This window comes from Rhinolophus sinicus, linkage group LG14, assembly GCF_036562045.2.
Source record: "Rhinolophus sinicus isolate RSC01 linkage group LG14, ASM3656204v1, whole genome shotgun sequence".
Lineage (NCBI taxonomy): Eukaryota > Metazoa > Chordata > Mammalia > Chiroptera > Rhinolophidae > Rhinolophus > Rhinolophus sinicus.
Genome location: NC_133763.1, coordinates 30709161 through 30731637, shown reverse-complemented (window position 1 = coordinate 30731637; position 22477 = coordinate 30709161). Strand labels below are relative to the sequence as shown.

General features: G+C 37.3%; 1 protein-coding gene across 13 annotated transcripts in view; it reads left to right on the top strand.

Moving 5' to 3' along the window:
• CARMIL1 (capping protein regulator and myosin 1 linker 1) overlaps nucleotides 1–22477 on the top strand; it is a 351277-nt gene that overhangs the window by 204167 nt on the left and 124633 nt on the right. For all 13 annotated transcript variants that reach the window (XM_074319291.1, XM_074319290.1, XM_074319289.1 and 10 more), the window contains 4 exons: nucleotides 8668–8754; nucleotides 18323–18426; nucleotides 21321–21398; nucleotides 21526–21602. In XM_074319291.1, coding sequence (XP_074175392.1) covers nucleotides 8668–8754; nucleotides 18323–18426; nucleotides 21321–21398; nucleotides 21526–21602 — 346 coding nt within the window. The remainder of the gene's footprint in view (nucleotides 1–8667; nucleotides 8755–18322; nucleotides 18427–21320; nucleotides 21399–21525; nucleotides 21603–22477) is intronic.

The window sequence follows — 22477 nt, the reverse complement described above, 5'->3', positions numbered from 1 at the left end:
GAAACATGGGTGTACCAATACGATCCAGAAACAAAGCATCAAAGTGCATGATGGAAGTCACCCAATTCTCCATGACCAAAAAAAGGTCCGTCAGTCCAAATCAAAAGACAAAATGATGTTGCTAACCTTTTTTGATATCAGAGGGATTATTCATTATGAATTTGTACCAACTGGACAAACAGTTAACCAAGTTTACTATTTGGAAGTGCTGAAAAGGTTGCATGAAAGAGTTAGATGAAAATGACCTGAACGTTTCACCAACAATTCATGACTCTTGCATCACAACAATGCTCCAGCTCACAAGGCAGAGTCTGTGAGGGAGTTTTTAGTCAGTCAAGAAATAACTGTATTGGAACACCCCGCCTACTCATCTGATCTGGTCCCCAATTACTTCTTTCTTTACCTGAAGATAAAGGAAACATTGAACGAAAACATTTTGATAACATTCAGGATGTCAAGGGTAATACGACGACAGCTCTGATGGCCATTCCAGGAAAAGAGTTCCAAAATTGCTTTGAAGGGTGGAATAGGTGCTGGTATCAGTGCATAGCTTGCCAAGGGGAGTACTTCGAAGGTGACCATAGTGATATTCAGCAATGAGGTATGTAGCACTTTTTCTAGGATGAGTTTGCGATCTTAGCTATCAGATCTTGTATATTCCCCGTACCGTATTTCACATCCCTGTGACTATTTTGTGACTACCAATTTGTACTTTCTAATCCCTTCACCTTCTCCCCATCCACCTCCCATCTAGCAACCATCATGGTTTTCTCTATATCTCTAAGTCTATTTCTGTTTTGTTTGCTCGTTTATTTTGTTCCTCATGTTCCACATATAAGTGAGATCATAATGTATTTGTCTTTCTCAGTCTGACTTATTTCACTTAGCATGATATTCTCTTGGTCCCTCCATGTTGTTGCAAATGGTAAGATTTCATTCTTTTTTATGGCAGAGTAATACTCCATTGTATAAATGTACCACAATTTCTTTATCCAATCGTCTCTTGATGGGAATTTCGGTTGTTTCTATATCTTGGCTTTGTGAAGCACTGCAATGAACATAGGGGTGCATATATTTTTTCAAATTAGTGTTTTGGGTTTCTTTGGATAACTACCCAGGAGTGGAGTTGCTGGGTGGTTAGGTAATTCTATTTTTACTTTTTTGAGGAACTGCCATACTGTTTTCCATAGTGGCTGCACCAATTTGCAATCCCACCAACAGTGCACAAGGGTTCCCTTTTCTCCACATCCTTGCCAACAACTGTTAATTGTTGATTTACTGATGATAACTGTTCTGACAGGAGTGAGGTGGTATCTCATTGTGGGTTTTAATTGCATTTCTCTAATGATTGGTGACATTGAGCATCTTTTCATACGTCTATTGGCCATCTGTATGTCCTCTTTAGAGAAATGTATGTTCATATCCTCTGCCCATTTTTTTAAATTGGGTTGCTTGTTTTTTTTGGTGTTGAGTTGTATGAGCTTTTTATAAATTTTGGCTATTAACCCACTTATCGGTTGTATCATTGGCAAATAACTTCTCACATTCAGAAGGGTGTCTTTTCATTTTGTTGATGGTTTCCTTTGCTGTGAGAAAAACTTTTTAGTTTGATGTAGTGTCATATGTTTATTTTTTCTTTTGCTTCCTTTGCCCAATGGGATATACCAGTAAAAATATTACTGAGGGTAACGTCTGTGAGTTTACTTCCTATATTTTCTGGTTTTATGGTTTTGGGTCTTACATATAACTCTTTTATCCATTTTGAGTTTATTCTTGTATGTGGTGTAAGAAGGTGTTCCAGTTTCATCTTTTTGCATGTATCTGTCCACTTTTCCCAATACCATATATTAAATACACCGTCTTGACTCCAGAGTAAATTCTTGCTTCCTTTGTCATAGATTAAATGACCATATAGATATGGAATTATTTCTGGGCTCTGTATTTTGTTCCATTGATCTATGTGTCTGTTTTTATGCCAATACCATGCTGTTTTAATTACTATAGCCTTGTAGTATGATTTGATGTGGGGTGGCATGGTACCTCCCACTTTGTTCTTATTTCTCAAGATTGCCATGGCTGTTCGGGTCTTTTAGTGTTCCATATAAATTTTAGTATTATTTGTTGTACCATGTTTCCCTGAAAATAAGACCTAGCCAGACAATCAGCTCTAATGCGTCTTTTTGAGCAAAAATTAATGTAAGGCCAGGTCTTATTTTAGTATAAGACCAGGTATAATGTAATGTAATATAAATAATATAATACTGGGTCTTATATAATATAATGTAATATAATATAATGTAATGCAGTATAATATAATATAATATAATATAATATAATATAATATAATAATATAATAAAATACCGGGTCTTATATTAATTTTTGTTCCAAAAGATGCATTAGAGCTGAATGTCCAGCTAGGTCTTATTTTCGGGGAAACACGGTAGTTCTGTGAAAAATGCCATTGGTATTTTTTTAGTGATGGCATTGAATTTACATATTCTTTTAGGTAGTATGGACGTTTTAACTATATTAATTTTTCTATCCATGAGCATGGTATATGTTTCCATTTATTTGTATCTTCTTTAATTTCTCTCTTTAATGTCTTATACTTTTCTGAGTACAGGTCTTTTACATCCTTGATTAAATTTATCCCTAAGTTATTATTATTATCATTATTATTATTATTCAGTTGTAAATTGGATTGTTTTCTTAATTTCTCTTTCTGATAGTTCATTATTGGTGAATACAAATGCAACTGATTTCTAAAATTAATTTTGTATTCTGCTACTTTACTAAATTCATTTATCAATTCTAATCGTTTTTTGGTGGAATCATTGGGTTTTCTATATAAAGTATCATGTCATATGCAAATAATGACAATTTTACTTCCTCCTTTCAAATTTGGATGCCTCTCATTTCTTTTTTTTGTCTGATTGCTGTGGAATTGCACTTCCAATACTATTGGATTGCACTTCCAATACTATGTGGAGTGAAAGTGGTAAAAATGAGCATCCTTGTCTTGTTTCTGACCTTAATGGGAAAGCTTTTATTTTAACTTTTCCCCAGTGACTATGATGTTAGCTGTGGGTTTGTCATATATGGCCTTTAGTATGTTGAGATATGTTCCCTCTATTCCCTCTTTACAGAGAGTTTTTATGCATGCTGGATTTTATCAAATGCTTTTTCTGCATCTATTGATATAATCATATGATTTTTATTTTTCATTTTGTTAATGTGGTATATCTCGTTAATTGATTTGCGGATATTGAACCAACCTTGCATACCACGAATGAATCCCTGTTGATCGTGTTGTATGGTCTTTTTAATGTATTGCTGGATTCCATTTGCTAATATTTTGTTGCTGATTTTTGTATCTATGTTCATTAGGGATATCTACTTATAGTTTCCTTTTTTTGTTATGTCTTTCTCTGGTTTTGAGGTCAGGGTAATCGTGGCCTCCTAAAATGAGTTTGGGCCTTCCCTCTTTCTGATTTCTTTTGGAATAGTTTGAGGAGAATAGGTGTTAATTCTTTTTTTGAATGTTTGCTAAAGTTTACCTGTGAAGCCATCTGGTTCATGACTTTTTTTTGTTGGGAGCTTGTTGATTACTGATTCAATTTCGTTGATAGTAACCGGTCTGTTCAGATTTTTTGTGTCTTTTTTAATCAGCCTTGGAAGATTGCTTCTACAAATTTATCCATTTCTTCCAGATTGTGTAATTTGTTTGCATGTAGTTGCTCATAGTGTTTTCTTAAAATTTTTTGTATTTCTGTGGTGTCTGTTGTCACTTCTCCTCTTTCATTTCTGATTTTATTTATTTGAGTCCTTTCGTTTTTTATTGATGAGTCTGGTTAATCGTTTTTCAATTTTTTTTTTAATCTTTCCAAAAACCAGGTCTTGGTTTCATTGGTCTTTTGTAGTTTTTTATTTTTTGTCTTTATTTCGTTTATTTTCATTGTGATCTTTATTATTTCCTTGTACTCAGTTTGGTCTTATTTTGCTGTGTTGTTTGTCTTTTTTTTCTTTTTTCCTTTTCTTTTTTTAGGTAGCCCTGCATTGCTATGAATTTTCCTCTTAGGACTGCTTTCATTGCATCCCATAGATTTTGGGTGGTTGTGTTTTCATTTTTGTTTGTCTCAAGGTATCTTTTGATTTCTTCTTTGATCTCATTGTCGACACATTCATTATTTAGTGGCATGTTATTCAGTCTCCATGTGTTTGTCTGTTTTTTTCAGGTTTTTTTGTTGTAATTGATGGCTAGTTTCATAGCACTGTGGTCAGAGAAGACAGTTGATATGATTTCAGCCTTCTTAAATTTTGAGACTTGTTTTGTGGCCTAAAACGTGGTCTATCTTGGGAAATGTTCCATGTGCACTTGAAAAGAATGTATATTGTGTTGCCTTAGGGTGAAATGCTCTAAAAATATTGATTAAATCCATTGGGTCTCATGTGTCATTTAAGACTACAGTTTCTGTATTGATTTTCTGTCTGAGGATCTGTCCATTGGTGTCAGTGGTGTGTTGAAGTCCCCTACTATAATTGTGTTAATGTTGATATCTATCTTTATGTCCATCAATATTTGTTTTGTATATTTAGGTGCTGCTATGTTGGGTGCATAGATATTTACTAGGGTTATGTCCTCTTGTTGGATTGATCTCTTTCTTACTATGTAATGCCCTTCTTTGTCTTTATAGTCTTCGTTTTAAAGTCTATTTTGTTTGATATGAGTATTGCTACCTCAGCTTTTTATACTTTTTATTTCCATTTGCATAAAATAACTTATTCCATCCCTTTACTTTCAGTCTCTGTGTGTATTTTGATCTGAGGTGAGTCCCTTATAGATAGCATATGCATGGGTCTTGTTTTCTTATCCACTTAGCTACCCTGTGTCTTTTGATTGGAGCATTTAATCTATTTACATTTAAAGTAATTATTAATAGGTACATAGTAATTGCCATTTTATTGTTGGTATTTCTGATTTTCGTTAGTTTGTTTTCACCTTTCTTTTGCTTCAAGAAGTCCTTTTAACATTTCCTGTAATACTGGCTTGGTGGTAGTGAATTCCTTTAGCTTTTTCTTCTCTGGGAAGCTGTTCATCGCTCCTTCAATTTTAAGTTAAGCTGGGTAGAGCGGTCTTGGTTGTAGGCCCTTATTTTTCATCACTTTGAATATTTGCTGCCACTCCCTTCTTGCCTGCAAATTTTCTGTCTTATGGGAGCTCCTTTGTGAGTAACTAGTTTCTTTTAGAATTGCTTCTTTTAGAATTCTCTCTTTGTCTTTAATCTTTGCCATTTTAACTATGATGTGTCTTGGTGTGCGCCTGGTTGGGTTCATTTTGTTTGGGACTCTCTGCACTTCCTGGCCTTGTGTGTCAATTTCCTTCACCAGGTTTGGGAAGTTTTCAGTCATTATTTGTTCAAATATGTTCTCGATGCCTTAGTCCCTATCCTCCTCTTCTGGTATTCCTATGATGTAAATGTTGTTGCACTTGATGCTGTCCCACAGACCTCTTAAACTATCTTCATTTTTTTTTTTTTTATTCTTTGCTCTTTCTGTTGCTCCAATTGGATGTTTTCTGCTATCTTGTCTTCTAAATCACTGCTTCTATCCTCTGCTTCATTTAATCTGCTGTTGGTTCCTTCTAGTGTATTCTTAATTTCAGTTATTGTATTCTTTATTTCTGACTGATTCTTTTTCATGTTTTCTGTGTCTTTCTTTATGCTTGCTATCGCTTTGTTGAAATTCTCACTAAGTTCCTTAGGCATTCTTATCATCAGTTTTTTAAACTCTGACTACATTAGGTTGGTTCCCTCCATTTAATTTAGTTCCATTTCTGGAGATTTCTTCTGTTCTTTTATTTGGGGCATGTTACTTTGTTTCCTCATTCTGCCTCATGCTCTGTGTTTGCTTCTATGTATTAGGTAGATCTCCTATGTCTCTCAGTCTTTGCTGGGTAGCCTTATGTAGTATGTGTCCTGTGTAATTGAATTGCACAGTCTTCCTAACCTCCTGCACATGTGTTCCCGGCGTATTCCTTGATTGTGTCGTGTGTGTTCTCCTACTTTAGTTGAGCCTCGATTGCTTTCAGCACATTAGTGTGCGCAGAAGTGACTCCCAGGCTGACTATGAAGATTGGCTACACCCACAGTGTATGAGCTGCTGTGTGGGGCTGAACCGTCAGAGGAGGCTTCGCCCTGTGGGCTCTTGTGCCCATTGAGACCCGCCTTGGGTTATGCCGGTTGTGGGGCTAACCAGTTAGTGATCTAGTGAAGTGGCCTCTGGGTGTGTTTTTTCTGGTTTCTCTTTGGAGGGGCGCCTGTGCAGGGTAATTTCAGCCTTGCCTGTTAGCGGCCTGCGGCTACCTGGTAGATGCCTCAAAACTATATGTGATTGGCTTTTGCCTGTGCTGGACCTGGAGGCATATGTGGGTGGCCTCGCTATGAACTAGGGATGGCTGCCACCAATAGTGTGCCTGAGGCAGCTTAGCAAAAGGCCCAGGACCCCCTAGGCCTGTTGCCACCAGCCAGCTCCCTATAAGGCCCAGCCAGTGAAAGAGGCTCCTTTGGTGCACATGCCAATCTGGTTGGCCCGGTGTTTAGAGTGCCCTTGGCAATGCATTCCTGTCTACATGTGGTAGTTTTGAAGGGAATCACAAGAGGTGACCAGTGATTTTTACAATGTTAATGCAGAATCAGTTCTTACTCCAGTATCTGGCCTATGACCACCTTGCACAGCGCCCTAAGAACACTGTAGCCAGCCACCACCTCAGGCTCCCAAATTCCTGAGAACTGGCCTTAAATGGTTGCAGTTTTGGGTCACTGTTCACCACCAAAATCTCCCCAGGCCATTGTGGATTTTCCAGTGCTGTAGTAAACCTCCTCTGAGGCTTGTCAGGGTGGGTCCGGTGGCCCAAGCACCCAGAATGCCCCTGGCAATGCAGCTCAAGGGGGAGCGAGGGAAGCTAAAGTGTGTGGTGGGTGGTTTCTGCAAAGTCAATGTAGTTTCAGTGGCTCCGGCACTGGTGCTAGATCCACGACTACCCAGTTTTGGTGTGGCCTCCTCGTTATATCCTTAATCATAGTGGTTCTATTTAGCTAGTGTTCAGATGAATGTTGAGGTTGATTGTTCTATAATTTGTTTGTAATTTTGGGATCCAGTAGGCATAGCATTTACCTAATCTGCCGTTTTGAATCTCCTGTCAGCTTTTTTTCTTGAACTTTATGAAAAATTATATATAGTATGTACTCTTTTACATTGGTCTTCTTTTGCTTTTCTTTGTAGAGAGTTTTTAATAATGGGTTTATTTTCTCGAATAGAGGATGATTGAGATTATCTATTTCTTATATAAGTTTTGCCTTTGCATTAATCAAGTTTGAAAATTATGCCATCTTTTTCCCCTCCCCTTTTTCCCCCGTTAACTTGTTATTCATTCTTTTGCAAAAATGTGTCAACTAAATATGAGGCCTACCCCCACTTTGCAATTAACAATATGGATCAGCACATTCAAATCTCTGTAAATATTCAGATAAAAATCTGTTCAATGTTATTTAGTCCAGTGATTGTCAAACTTATTTGACAATGAAATGCTATGGATCGGTAGGCAGGGGCTCCCAGAATACCCACCATCCTTGGGGAAACCTATCCAGAGGCTTAGTCAAGCTGCATGACTTTTAGGTTGTCTCTACAGTAGTTATTTCATGATAAACTTTGATAAAACTTGTAGAGAACTTGGGGTTAAATAATAGGGCAGCACCCAGGACAGTAGTTCCTGGAGTCTGAGAATCAATCTCGAGGAAGACATGGTTAATACTGTTTTATGAGCCTTCTCAAGAGCGTGCCCCTGGGAGATGATGACTCGTGTACAGCAGGAAGTGGTTGAAGGACCTGTAGGAAGGCCATGCATTCTGGTATTCTTTCCTCCCAGGAAACAGTCTGCATTCATTGCAGTCCTTAGATGTGTGAGCTGGTGTTCACAGTCTCCATTCTGGCCATTAAATTTAGAGACTGCTTTTCTTTCTTTTCCTTTTTTTTTTCTGTTGTTTTCCTTCCTTCCTTCCTTCCTTCCTTCCTTCCTTCCTTCCTTCCTTCCTTCCTTCCTTCCTTCCTTTTTTCAATACTGTGAATTCTTCACGAGTTATTTTAAGTTACAAAACCATTAAGAAGTTAAAATGTACTCTGATGTTTTGTCTGAGATTGTTATCCATAAGCCAATTAAGTATTAGAATCCCATCTGCTAAAAGTGAAGCTGTTGTTTGAATAGTTAATATTACATTGATTTTCTTGACAATAATTAAATAGCATGCATTTGCTTACCCAGAAGAGTGATGAACTCATTAAGACACAGGTTAAAAAGAAAAGGGGGACCAATTATATCACTCTTCCCAAGAGTATGTGAAATAGGACTATGAGGAAAAGGTGTAGTTAGTCCAAGGAAAAACATCTCTAATGGTAAAGTTTTGATATTGTTATGTTTAATTAAACAACCTTTTCTCCTACACTATCAGTAAGACAGGAGGCGTGGTGCGGGATGATTAGAAAATAAGCTCTGACATTAGAAAGAAAAAAGATCACTTAGATTAAAACTGAAATTAATTTTCAGGCCTTGTAAAAGAAATGCAATTCTGAGAACACTAAAATTCTAATAATCTCTTTTTCTCCTCTCTCAGGTGTGTCCTCTTTAAGTATTCAATTTGCCAAACTCCCAAAAGGATTAAAGCATTTAAATTTATCTAAAACCTCATTGTCACCTAAAGGTATAGTATATCTTATTTACTTAACTTTATGTCTGTAATATTTCTGTTGCACCATGCTACCTTAAATGGTTGGAATTTATTACTCAGTTATGTGTGTGTGTGTGTGTGTGTGTGTGTGTGTGTGTGTGTGTATGTATATATATATGTATGTATGTATTACAGTACTCTCACAGTTTTAAGATAAAGAAATTATGTGGTTGGAATTATGGTTGTGCAAAATGAAGTGCTTTCAGAGTCGAGAATAATTTTGAAATACATGTGAGTCTTTAACTTTTTTAACTTTGAGTAATGAAATGCTCACCTGGCTCCCTCCTGCCTCATGCCTCACATTTCCAGAGGCAGTGGGTTGTGTTTCTCTTGGTTCATCTTTGGAGAAACATCAGCTATCCCCACCCCCCACCCAACTGTCCGCTGGACTGTGTTCTATAGAAAACCGCTGGGCCTAACTGCCCAGTCACCCCCTCTATTTCCTGCTTTGGAAATTGTCTTTCCCAGATTCTCTCCTGACTCCACTCACCGTCCTCTCATGTATCCAGTTGCTCATCAAATCCTGTCGATTCTATTATTATTTTGCCAAATAGCACTGCCAATATTGGAAATAGCACTGAATACATCATGCCTTTGTATATGTTTTTATTCTTCTTAAGTTTTATTTCAGCCTGTGTAGAAAAAACTTTAGTTCTTCCCCTCCTCCTGTGTTTCTTTTTCCTGTGTGTCTCCTTTCCTACTCACACAAAACACTTCTCTTCTGACACTTTTGGTCACCAGATGTGTGGAGGTTTTTTCCCCTCACCAAGCAATTCTCCATCACCGGTCAACCCAGTCCTGACACTGTCTACCAGGAGATCGCATCAGGTCCCATAGTTTCAGGGCTCAGTCCCACAACACTGCTGTCCCCATCCACTTCTGCAGATGTGAGTTCAAGCCCAGGTTATCAAAGTTTCCAAAGTCCTCCAGCCTTGGGATTGATTAATTATCTGGAGTGGCTCACAGAACTCAGGGAAACACTTATATACATTTACCAGTTTATTAAAGGATGTGATAAAGGATACAGATGAACAGCTAGATGAAAAGGTACGTAGGGTAAAGTCTGGGAAGGTCCCTAGTGCAGGAATTTCTGTCCCTGTGGTTTGGGGTGTGTTACCCTCCCAGTATGGATGTGTTCAATTTCTGGAAGCTCTCTGAACCCCATACTTGTGGGATTTTATGGAGGCTACCTCATGTAGGCATGATCAGTTATTAATTTCCATTTCTAGCCCTTCTCTTCTCTCTGGAGAATAGGGGGGTGGGACTGAAAATTCCAAGCTCCTAATCATGGTTTGATCTTCCTGGTGACCAGTCGTCATCCAGGAGCCCACCCAGAGTCACTTCATTAGAACAAGAGATGCTTCTAGTGCTCTTATCTCTTCGGAATTTATAAGAATTTAGGAGCCCTTTGCCAGGAATGGAGGGCAGAAACCAAGGTATATATATTTTCTGTTATCTTATACTTATCTTCATATTCTTGGAGAGCTTCATTTTATTTTATAAAACCTTCAAGTGTGCCATTTATCTTCTGAGAATTCTTCACTGTTCCTGAGACCTCAAGAGAATCTGTTACTTTTTTGTGTGTGTTACTTCTAGATCACATATCTAACATTATTGTATTAATATTGTGTCTTCCCTACTAGAGTGGGGCCCTCATCTCCGTATCTCCAGCACCTGGCACAGTGCCTAGACCATTATGGGTATTTAATGAAAGTGTCTTGAATTGAATAACTTGGCCATTTCTTAAATATATCATTTTCTTTTGAGGGCAGTATGTATAGTGATTAAGAGTGTCAGTTCTCACACAGATGGCCTAGAGTTGAGCCCTAACTTTCTTATTTACTATGAACATAATTTTACAATCTCTTGGTTCCTCAATTACCTCATCTGTAAGATGGAAATGTGAGTATCAGCTTTATTACTGGGGTTGGGATTAAATTAGTTAATATGCATGCATTGCAGCTTGGGGCCACCACCACCACCACCACCATCATCACCATCACCATTATCATTATCACCACCACCACCACCACCATCATCATCATCATTTTATGCTGTCATATTTTTATATTTGTTTTAATCTAGTTGTGGAGGACACAGCTCACAGTGGCCCATGTGGGGCTCGAACTGGCAACCTTGTTGTTAAGAGCACTGCACTCTAACCAGCTGAGCCAACTGGCTGCCCCTATATTTGTTTTTATTTTGGCTTGGGACAACCTCAATGTCCCCACCAACAAATCTGGTAAATTACTTCTCATCCTGTAAGATTCAGTTTCTAGCTCACTTTGAAGCCTTCTCTGACAGCCACCTCTCCCTACAGCTGCAGAGCTCGATGCTCCTTTCTCTGTCCCATAGCACTATGTGAATTCCTCTCTTTTAGCATGTTTTCCCATTGCATTTTGATTGTGTCCTAGCCTGGGAATTTCTGGATGGAAAAGGCTCTCTGCCTTATTCATTGCTGTGTCCCTGGCACCCGGCACATTATAGGCTCTCACTGGATGTGTCATGCGTGAGTGGGCGAAGCAAAATGGTTGCTCAGTGACTTCACATCTATCCAGTCATGCTTTATTATGAACATACAGTTTAGTGTACACTAAGAGTGATCTGAAATTGGGGTTAGTTCTGTAAGTTACACGATTTTATTTGCACACATTTGTACATACATGTTTAAAATTAAGGCATAATAGTAAATTTCCAAAGGGAAAGATTTCCCCAGGAGTCAGTGTTTTCTGTGCTGGTATCTGAAGTCCTCCACAAACCTTAAAGCCAAATTTAGTTCCTTTATATTCTCATTGTTATATCTCAGCCCATCAGTTTTATAAAAAAACCTTTCATTTTTATCATTTTGATATTGCTGATTATCAATGCATTACATATTTATGGTAAAGATTTAGAAGATACTGGAAAATATAAATAAGAAAGCAAAAATTACTTGTAATGCCGGTATCAAACCATTACAAGACTCACTGTTGACAGTTTGGTGCCCATCCTTTCATACTGTTTTCCATCTGTACATAATTTATTTATGTACATATTTACCCCCCCACACACACTATGCTTAACATTTCATAAACTTTTCCCCACATATTATATTGTGATTGTTTATGTCAGTAAACACGTCACTTTCAATAGCTACATGATATTCCAGGATATGGAAAATGTTCCATAGTTTATTTAAATGATCTGTTATTGTACACATCAATGTTTTTTTAATCCTTCAGTAATGCAAGCAACACTAACATGGCTTTTATATCTAATTATTGGTCATTTGTTAATTTCTTCTTTAGGATAAACTCCTATAAGTAGAACTGTCAGATCAAAATGTTTGCACATTTTCTAAAGCTTCTTTTGATATTTATTGTTAAGATGTCCTCAAAGTATTTTATACAAGTGTCTTTATGCTCCCACCATCAGTGGACATTATTCTCCTTTTTCATTGTTTATCAAGCATATAAACAAAAGTTGATATTTTAATTTTAATTTCTTCAGTTATTGCTTAGGGAATTTTTTTTTCCCTTGTTCCTTAGTAATTTGTATGTTTTTTTGAGGAATTGCTAGTTCCTATCTTTTGTTACTTCTCTATTACAGTGTTAATCTTTTTTCCTAATTTATATGAATTCTCTACGTATTAAAAATACCAATAATTTAAATATTGATTATATTTCTTTATATTAATTTGTGTGTTCATTACTGCAAAATAAATAGAGGGATACGGGGATCATTTATCATCCTGAACACAAGGGTTTTTTTTGTGTTTTTTTTTAGTTTCAGGTGCACAAGACAAAGCAATACTTAGACGTTTATAATTTATATCCCTCACACTGTGTGAACCCCCCTCCCCCATCCACTATCCCTCTGACATCGCACAGAGCCCTTACATTTCCACTGTCTCTATTCCTAATGCTGTACTCCGCTTCCTGTAACCATATACATACATATATATATATATATATGTGTGTGTGTACATATATATATGTATATATATAATTATAGTTGGCATTCATTATTGTTCAGCTTCAGGTGTACAGTGCAGAGATCAGCCATTTACATCACCCCTGAGGTGGTCTCCCAAATGGGACACGTGTCCATCGGATACCCTACAAAATCTTTACATTATTGATTACGTTCCCCAAATTAATTTTGAAAACCCCGTGGCCATCTTGTGGTTACCGACTATTTTCTAATTCCCTCACCTTCCCCCTTATCCCCACCCCCCCTGCCCATCTAGCAACCCTCAGGTTTTCCTCTATGTCTCCAAAACTGTTTCTGATTAGTTCATTCACTTATTCTTTTCTTTAGATTCCGTATATAAGTGAGATCATATGGTATTTGTCTTTCTCTGTCTGACTTATTTCACTTAACATAATGTTCTCTAGGTCCATCCATGTTGTTGCAAATGGTAAGCTTTCTTTCTTCTTTATGGCTGCATAATACTCCATTGTATAAATGTACCACAGTTTCTTAATCCAGTCATCTACCGATGGGCATTTCAGTTGTTTCCATGTCTTGGCTATTGTGTATAGTGCTGCAATAAACATAGGAGTGCATAAAGATTTTTGAATTGGAGTTTTGGATTTCTCTGGATAGATACCTAGGAGTGGGATTGCTGGATCATAAGGTAGTTCCATTTTCAGATTTTTGAGATACCTCCATACTGTTTTCCATAGTGACTGCACCAATCTGCAATCCCACCAACAGTGCACAAGGGTTCCCTTTTCTCCACATCCACGCCAGCACTTGTTGGTTGTTGATTTATTGATGGCAGCCATTTTGACTGGGGTGAGGTGGTATCTCATTGTGGTTTTTATTTGCATTTCTCTGATGGTTAGTGAGATTGAGCATTTCTTCATATGTCTGTTTGCCATCTGTATGTCCTTTTTAGAAAACTGTCTCTTCATGTCCTCTGCCCATTTTTTAATTGGGTTGTTTGTTTTTTTGGAGTTGAATTGAGTGAGTTTTTTATAAATTTGTGATATTAACCCCTTTGTCCGATATATCATTGCAAATATCTTTTCCCATTCAGTAGGATCCCTTTTTGTTTTATTGATGGTTTCCTTTGCTGTGAAAAAGCTTTTTAGTTTGATGTAATCCCACATGTTTATTTTTTCTCTTACTTCCCTCGTGGGAGGGATATATCAGTAAAAATCTTACTCTAGGTAATGTCTGTAAAGTTTCTTCCTATATTTTCTTCTAGGAATTTTATGGTTTCAGATCTTACATTTAAGTCTTTAAGCCATTTTGAATTTATTTTTGTATATGGTGTAAGGAGGTGGTCCAGCTTCATTTTTTTACATGTGTCTGTCCCGGTTTCCCAGCACCATTTATTGAAAAGACTGTCTTTACCCCATCGTACATTCTTGCTTCCATTGTTGTAGATTAAATGGCCATATAGGCATGGATTTCTTTCTGGACTCTCTATTCTGTTCCGTTGATCTATCTGTCTGTTTGTATGCCAGTACCATGCTGTTTTGATTACTGTAGGTTTGTAGTATAATTTGATGTCAGGTATTGTTATACCTCCCACTTTGTTCTTATTTCTCAAGATTGCTGAGGCTATCCAGGGTCTTTTATGGTCCCATATAAATTTTGGGATTATATGTTCTATTTCTGTGAAAAATGTCGTTGGTAGTTTGATAGGAATTGCGTTGAATATGTATATTGCCTTAGGCAGTATGGACATTTTAACTATATTAATTCTTCCTATCCATGAACATGGTATGTGTTTCCATCTATTTGTATCTTCTTTCATTTCTTTCTTCAGTGTCTTATAATTTTCTGAGTACAGATCTTTTACTTCTTTGGTTAAATTTATTCCCAGGTATTTTATAGTCTTTGGAGCAATTGTAAATGGGATTGCTTTTTAAATTTCTCCTTCTGATGTTTTATTATTGGTATATACAAATGCAACTGATTTCTGAATATTAATTTTGTATCCTGCTACTTTACTAAATTCATCTATCAGCTCTAATAGTTTCTGAAGACAAGTTTTGATTCTGAGGTGCCTCAGTGCCACCACTCACTGATGTCCCTGTCCCTCCAAGTGTGATAATGGGCGGAGGTCCCTAAGCTTCCTTGTAAATGAGCATGGCCCATGTTTCCTATGCCCTTCACAAATAAAGGTCACCACATTTGCTTCTTCCCTGCAATAACATGTGTACATTAAAATATGTGTTGTGAGAATTAATATTGTTTTATAACATATGACCCAAGGAATTTTAAGTTGTCCTTCTTAAGATGTATATCTTGAAATGTTTTTATTAACCTATTTTCTTAAAGGTTTCATTATTCTTGCACACTGTCATGTAGGACCTAAATTGTAGTTTTAAGCTTTTGGCGAATTTGACTAGCATTTGTATTTTAGTTCTATAAAAACATTTATATACGTATTTGTAGCTCCATAATTCAAGAATAAATTTTTTTAATCTTCCCATGACATCCACACTGTCTCCAAATACACTTTTTCTTCCTCAGATGTTAGCAAAATCATAGTTTTCTGGATTTCTAGTAAATGTCCTGCTGACTGCCAGATTATGTCACTGCAGGGCCATCTAGTACCACCATTTTCCAGCTGTAAACACTCCAATAATAAATAGGAAGATGGTTAGAATTACTAGACAGCCAGAATCCAGAATGGTGTGTAAATCTGTGTTTAGTTTGTGTTGCAAGAACTCTGATTTTTTCCGTCTTATATTTTTATAATTTCCTGCTTCTAATGTGCTTATTAGCACAGGTCTCACATGGATGTGGGCTCACAAGGTGGGGGAGGAAGCCCTTCATTCTGTTTCAGTAGCATGAAGCTGAGCTGATAACATGATTCTCCCCAATTCTATTCAGCTGTTGGACAATTGCCAAGAGCAGGCACTTGTCCAGGAGTGTTTTGCTGTTGAGACTAATTTGACCTGCTCATTTTGGAATTTATTTTCTGAGGTTTATTACACTTCACTAAAGAAATGGTCTTACAAATGGTTTTCTTGATGAATCTGGTATTCTGCATATGTTTTGGACTCAATTATTCCATTGCAAAATACTTAGTACTACTAGTAATGGAACAAACTGAAGGAAGTTTGGCCATTTTCTTTCTCTCCCTTCCTTCCTTCCTTCCTTCCTTCCTTCCTTCCTTCCTTCCTTCCTTCCTTCCTTCCTTCCTTCCTTCCTTCCTTCCTTCCTTCCTTCCTTCCTTTCATGTAAGCTATTTAAACAATCATAGGTGTTACCTCCAGAAAGTAAACTTTTCTATAGGCCATTGCTAGTTCCTTTTATCTAATATAATTATTCGAATCTTCACCTCTTTCACTGCCAAGCTCTTGTTTCTTATGTCTTTGATAGTCCTGACCTCACTGGATTCAGATTATTCAGTTGCCTGTGTTTCCCAGGGGACTAGCTTTTAGAAGGTGAAATAGTGGCCCCTGGGTCTCAGAAGCCCATGCCTGGTACACAGTAGGTGTTAAATAAAGATCTGTTACAATGAACAAATATTCCTTGTGTAGCACTGAATTTTCATCCTGGAGTTTATTGTTTCTTTCCTGATGATCTTTGAACTTTTTGAGGGCAAAAAATGGGTTTTAGTTACATATGTCTCCATATCCCCAGCCTTTTATAAATATTTTATGAGCACTTAAATGTTCAGTTGATAGCCAAGAAATTACTCCTTGTAGTTAAATAAAATATTTTTCACTCTACCCCTGTCTCTACATGCCCAAATGCCAAGTCACCCTTGAAAAATGGCTCAGGACGGCCGGCCCAGTGTCTCAGGCGGTTGGAGCTCTGTGCTCCTGACTCCGAAGGTTGCCAGTTTGATTCCCACATGGGCCAGTGGGCTCTCAACCACAAGGTTGCCAGTTCAACTCCTTGAGTCCCGCAAGGGATGGTGGGCTCCACCCCCTGCAACTAAGATTGAACACGGCACCTTGAGCTGAGCTGCTGCTGAGCTCCCAGTTGGCTCAGTTGGTTGGAGCGCAGGCTCTCAACCACAAGGTTGCTGGTTCAACTCCCGCGCTGTGCCCCCTGCAACTAGCAATGACAACTGGACCTGGAGCTGAGCTGCGCCCTCCACAACTAAGACTGAAAGGACAACAACTTGAAGCTGAACGGCACCCTCCACAACTAAGATTGAAAGGACAACAACTTGACTTGGAAAAAAAGGCCTGGAAGTACACACTGTTCCCCAGTAAAGTCCTGTTCAAAAACAATGACTCAGGAGACTTTATCAGACACACCGTGGAGTCAGTTCTTTATAACTCTCCCTCAGCTTTTTCCTTGGAGTGCCTCATTGGCCCGCGCTCGCAGGCCTGAACCTGGCCCCTTATCCTGGTGGAGACCTGTCTGAGTGTGGACAAAACCCCCCTTTTCTGTTTCTCATTAGTGTGGTTGAGACAGGCTGGGATAGTCAAGAAGAATTTTTCTGAAAAATTAGAAAACCAAAATTATTTATTCATGTATACTCAATTTAGAAATAGCCATATTTCCAAAATAAACAATTTAGAACCTTGGAGTTTTAGTAAAAACATGAGGAGCTTTGCAATATCTCATATCCCTGTTATCTCAGGGATACATTGTATATGCCCTCTTTGAAACCAGTGAGTGACTCTTCTGGGTCCCCATTTTGTAGTGAAAAATCTCCTAAAGTCTGTCCTCCCCCATGACAAGAAGTGGCCTGTTAAAAAGCCACCCACCACGTGGCCCTGACTCACAGGCCTATTACCCACATATAATACTGTGTTTCCCCGAAAATAAGACCAGGTCTTATATTAAGTCTTGCTCCAAAAGACGCATTAGGGCTTATGTTCAGGGATAACATCCCGAAAAATCATGCTAGGGCTTATTTTTCCGGTTAGGTCTTATTTTCGGGGAAACACGGTAGAACAATAGCTCTCTTCACAGAACAGTCTTGCCCTCCTCATGTATTCATTCTTTGTTTTCTAAAGTGGAATTACCAGTTTAGTTCAGTTGACTCTAATTTGAGCCCTTTATATTATTTATGTAAATAGTGTGTAGAGTGTTAATTATTCGTTTTTCCTTTTGACTGCTTTTTGCATAGTGCACAGATCATTTTCTCTCTGCAAAATCCATTTCAGTCTAAAGTTTGCCTTGAGCACACTACATTATGTAGAGCAGTGCATTCCTGTATTAACTCCTAAGTACTAAGTAGCTTAAAGTATCTGAATTTGTACCTGCATCATTTAAATACTGTACCCTGTCAAGAATCCCCTAGCAGGCTTAAGAGAAGGATAATTGCCTGCATAATTCTAAGACTTCAAAGTAAAATCCTTTCCATCCACATCAGAAGAAGTAGAGCAAAATGAAACCGATTCCATTTCTTTCTCATACTGGATGATTTGGTTTTGTCTGTGACTAACCTGTTCTTCCTGAGGGTATGTCAAAAAAACACAAAAAACAATCCTAGATCTACCTTTCAGGTATGGTGCTTACGGTTAACCTCAGTCATGCAATTTGATGAGGCTGCTGGGCCACAGGGAGAAACTCACAAACCTCATCTTGTTTTCTGGAGTGGAAATTGACCTGGATCTCCTTGCTGTTTCAGGAGTGAATAGCCTTTCTCAGTCACTCAGTGCCAACCCGCTGACTGCCACCACTCTCATCCATCTAGACCTCTCAGGGAACATCCTTCGTGGAGATGACCTCTCGGTAGGTTTTCCTCTCTTATTGCCATCTTCAAAGAAGCTGTATTTAATAAGCCTAGAATAATTTCTAAACATAGCTTTCTAGCATATTTCCCTTTATCAAGACACCTTAAAATCATTCATTGAGAGCTTATGAAGTGTTTTAGAGAAAAAATCCAGAGCCTCCCTTAATTAGCACTGTCCCAAAATATTAATTAAATGTTGTCTGTCACATAGATTTACCCCCCTCATTTAATGTTGCTGAAGTTTAAGTTTTCTTTGGAAATACTTTTTCTGAAGGAATTTTTTTCTTAATTTAGAAATATTGCAGCTGTTAAAATTGCCTGATAAGAAAGATTGGAAATGTAAACTATTTCATCGTTAATATTGTTGGGAGTACGGGTGGTGTTTTGTTTTGTTTTTTCCTTTTAATATACAGTGTTTCCCTGAGAATAAGAACTAGCCGGACTATCAGCTCTAATGCATCTTTTGGAGCAAAAATTAATATAAGACCCAGTCTTATTTTAATATAATATAAGGCTGGGTCTTTATAATATAATATAATATAATATAATATAATATAATATAATATAATATAATATAATATAATATAATATAATATAATGTAACACCCGGTCTTATGTTATGTAATATATTAATTATATAATATAGCTTTTTAATTATAATTATATATAATTATATTATATTATGTAATATATTAATTATATTATGTAATATATTAATTACACAATATAATTATGTAATATAATTATATATAATATAATTATATTACATAATATAATATGAGACCAGGTCTTATATTAATTTTTCCTCCAAAAGAAGCATTAGAGCTGGTGGTCCGCCTAGGTCTTGTTTTTGGGGAAACATTGTAGTTTGCAATTGAAAGGGAATATTGGGATAAACTCCAGTACTGTATTCCATGAATACAGTAGGGAGAGGGAAGGGTTAGCAGTAAATTAGAAACACTCTTTAAAGTTTGAGTAAGAAGGCAAAAGCTTCCCCCCCAATGCTAACAAGATTTTTCATGGCAGCTGAATTGGTAATACATTAATAAATGTTTGGTAGGTCTTATTGATACAGTGAATTAAATCTGATCTCATTTCCAGATGTGGTGAGTGGTCACCTCTGTGATCACATGATTAGATTGAGAAGAAATGCTCCCTTACCAGTAGGGTATCATCGAAGGATCTTAATTTGCATTCCACTTTTTTATGGAAGTGAAAAACACTGGAATTTATTCTCATTTCTCTAATGTTTTCCTTTCCCTGTAAGGCAGGGAATGTTGCCACAGTCTTTTTGGTAGTTTCCCCCTCTCCCTTATACTTGAAATCATTTAAATAATGCTTGTTTCCTGGTTCACCATGACTTTTAATGCATTGTACAATTTTAGTTGTCACCTTCACTGATGACTCATAAATCTGCTCCCTCCCAAGTTGAAAGGATGTCCAATGTGAAACCACCAAAACATTACAGTGACAAACTAGAGGAACATAGAGAGTGATGAAAGAGCCTGAAGATTCAATAATAAGACTGCTGAAATAAAGGCCGGGAGTGGGTCTTTGTCCCAGCTTGCCTTTTGGGAAGGGGAGTGGATGAGGCCTGGATGAGGATGGGCTTCAGTCCCCGACAGTCTGCCATGCAGTAGGCGCAGGGTGGGACTTACCTGGCCCTGAGTCTTCAGGGAGAGCAGCCTTGAGGGGTCTGCCTCTTCCGAGGGAAGTGCCCCCCAAGTAGGATCTTGAAGGTGATGAGAGCTCCCCCGGTTGGTGGCCTGGTGTAAAACCACAGTGCCAGGCAAAGACAGAAGCAGAGATCTTTAGGTAAACGAGAGCAAAATTGTTTTTCTGAGTCAGAACTTTTCTTGATACAATCCATCCTGTGTGAATACTTTATTCTAAAGTATTTCCAGGGTAATCTTTTGCTCTTCTGAATTTAATATAATGTAAGACCAGGTGTATAATCTAATCTAATCTAATCTAATACAATATAATATAATACCGGGTCTTATATTAATTTTTGCTCCAAAGACGCATTAGAGCTGATTGTCCAGCTAGGTCTTATTTTGGGGAAACACGGTAAGCTGCTATCCTTACTTTTGGGACATCTCAGTGTGTTTGTTTTGGCAAGTATCTGGTGGCATCCGCTGAAGCACAGAGGAATTTAGCTATTTGTCTGATAGCAGGAGCTTGGACTCCATGTATTATTGGTGGACTCTGGCAGTTGCTACTCACACGGGGCAATTAGAGAATAAAAAAGAGCTGTTAATTTTACTATTGTTTTGATGTGGCACAAGGATAAGGGGAAACTTTAGGCATTGTGACCCCCTGAAACCTCAAATGTCTTAGCTATATGTGAGATTAAAAAAATCAAAACAAAATTAATAGTACTGACAGTCCTTTTTTTGTTAGATTTTGGAAGTAACTAAGGATAGAAAAATCATTGTGTTGGACAGAAGGGTATATAGCCTGAGACCATCTTATGGTTCAAATTCAAATTACTGGCTTCTTGAACACTTTCAAAAGTGATTAGCATTTTGATAGGATGACTGCTATTCAGGTGATATTTCAATCTCAACAGGTAAAATTAATTAGCGCTGTCCCAAAATTATAAAAATGGAACTAATCAGGAAAACTAAGTCATGTGTAACAAAAAGGCAGTTTGGTAGCCAAGATTCCATTTGTGTGTTTTTTTTTAACTTAAACATAATTTTATTTTAAATATTCTTTGGATTTTTTGCTCTCAACAAAGGTAATGAATGACATAAAATTCTGCTAGTCCTCTTGGGAAGAATAGAGAATGATTCTGGGAGTATTTGGGCAACTTCATTTTGAAATATTAACTTGCACTGTATGTGTATTTCTAGATCCTAATGTATTTGTTTTTTGTTTTTATTTCAAGTACATGTACAATTTTTTGGCCCAGCCAAATGCCATTGCTCATCTGGATTTATCCAACACAGAATGTTCCCTGGACATGGTAATGTTTTTTATATTGCTCTGGGAGTCTCAGCTATTTAGATGGGATTCAAAGAGCTTTCTCTGTAATAAAATATTCTCTTAGACCTAGAAATATGTGAAAATAAGAGTGCCTTATTTCTTTCTAGGTCTGTGGCGCTCTTCTCCGCGGATGCCTTCAACATCTAGCTGTGCTCAATCTCTCCAGAACTGTCTTTTCTCACCGGTATGACTTTAGTCCTGTTATCATCATCTAGGAGTGTCTTTCTCTCAGAGAAAGTTGTAGTGATATGAAAAAAGAGTGATAAAGGGTGAATGTTGTACATGAAAGAAGAAGATGGCCTTAAACCCACTATCTATGGATACCTAAGCCTGGAAAGTTCAAGTTTTTGTTGTACTTTTTTTTACCACAGTTTGATGTTCCTTATCAATAACTCCAGCCTGCCTATGTGAATTATATAATAATGTACTATTTCTCAAGTGTGGACAGGTACTCTCTCAATATAGGATAGACTCTTTTAGAAGCTTCTACAGGTGTTACTCAAAGATGAACTTGGAAGTAAATATAAACTGTCTTTGCAGAGCAAAGAAAATAGTCATCCCCAAATTCATGCATTTTAACCTGTAGAAATTGAGTACCTTGCTTCTACCTTCCTGACTTGGACTTGTTGGCAAAATAGAGCAAAAAATAGAAATAACAAGTATTCACAAGCAGCAGCAACTTAGAATGGAGGGAGAATAAAGAATTATGGAAAGTACATGGGTTATATAAGTGTGGAATCCTGGCACAGTTCAACACTTAACATTCATAATTATGATCATAAGTCATAAACAATATTTTAGTCATTATATACTCTTTAATAACTTGGTGAATTGCTTAATATTAGAAATACCTCCATTTTTACTAGTTAACTTTTTAAAAGCTTTCATACTCAAAGGGTAACCCTCAGTTATTTGGAAAATTCAGTTATTCAGAATGCTTTATTCTATAGTTGTGCCTCGCAAATGAATTATTTTGTATTTTAAAGTGCTATTGAACCATTATTTCAACAGTGATATAAATCTTTGCAATAGCAAAAATATGCCACAAATACCTCCATA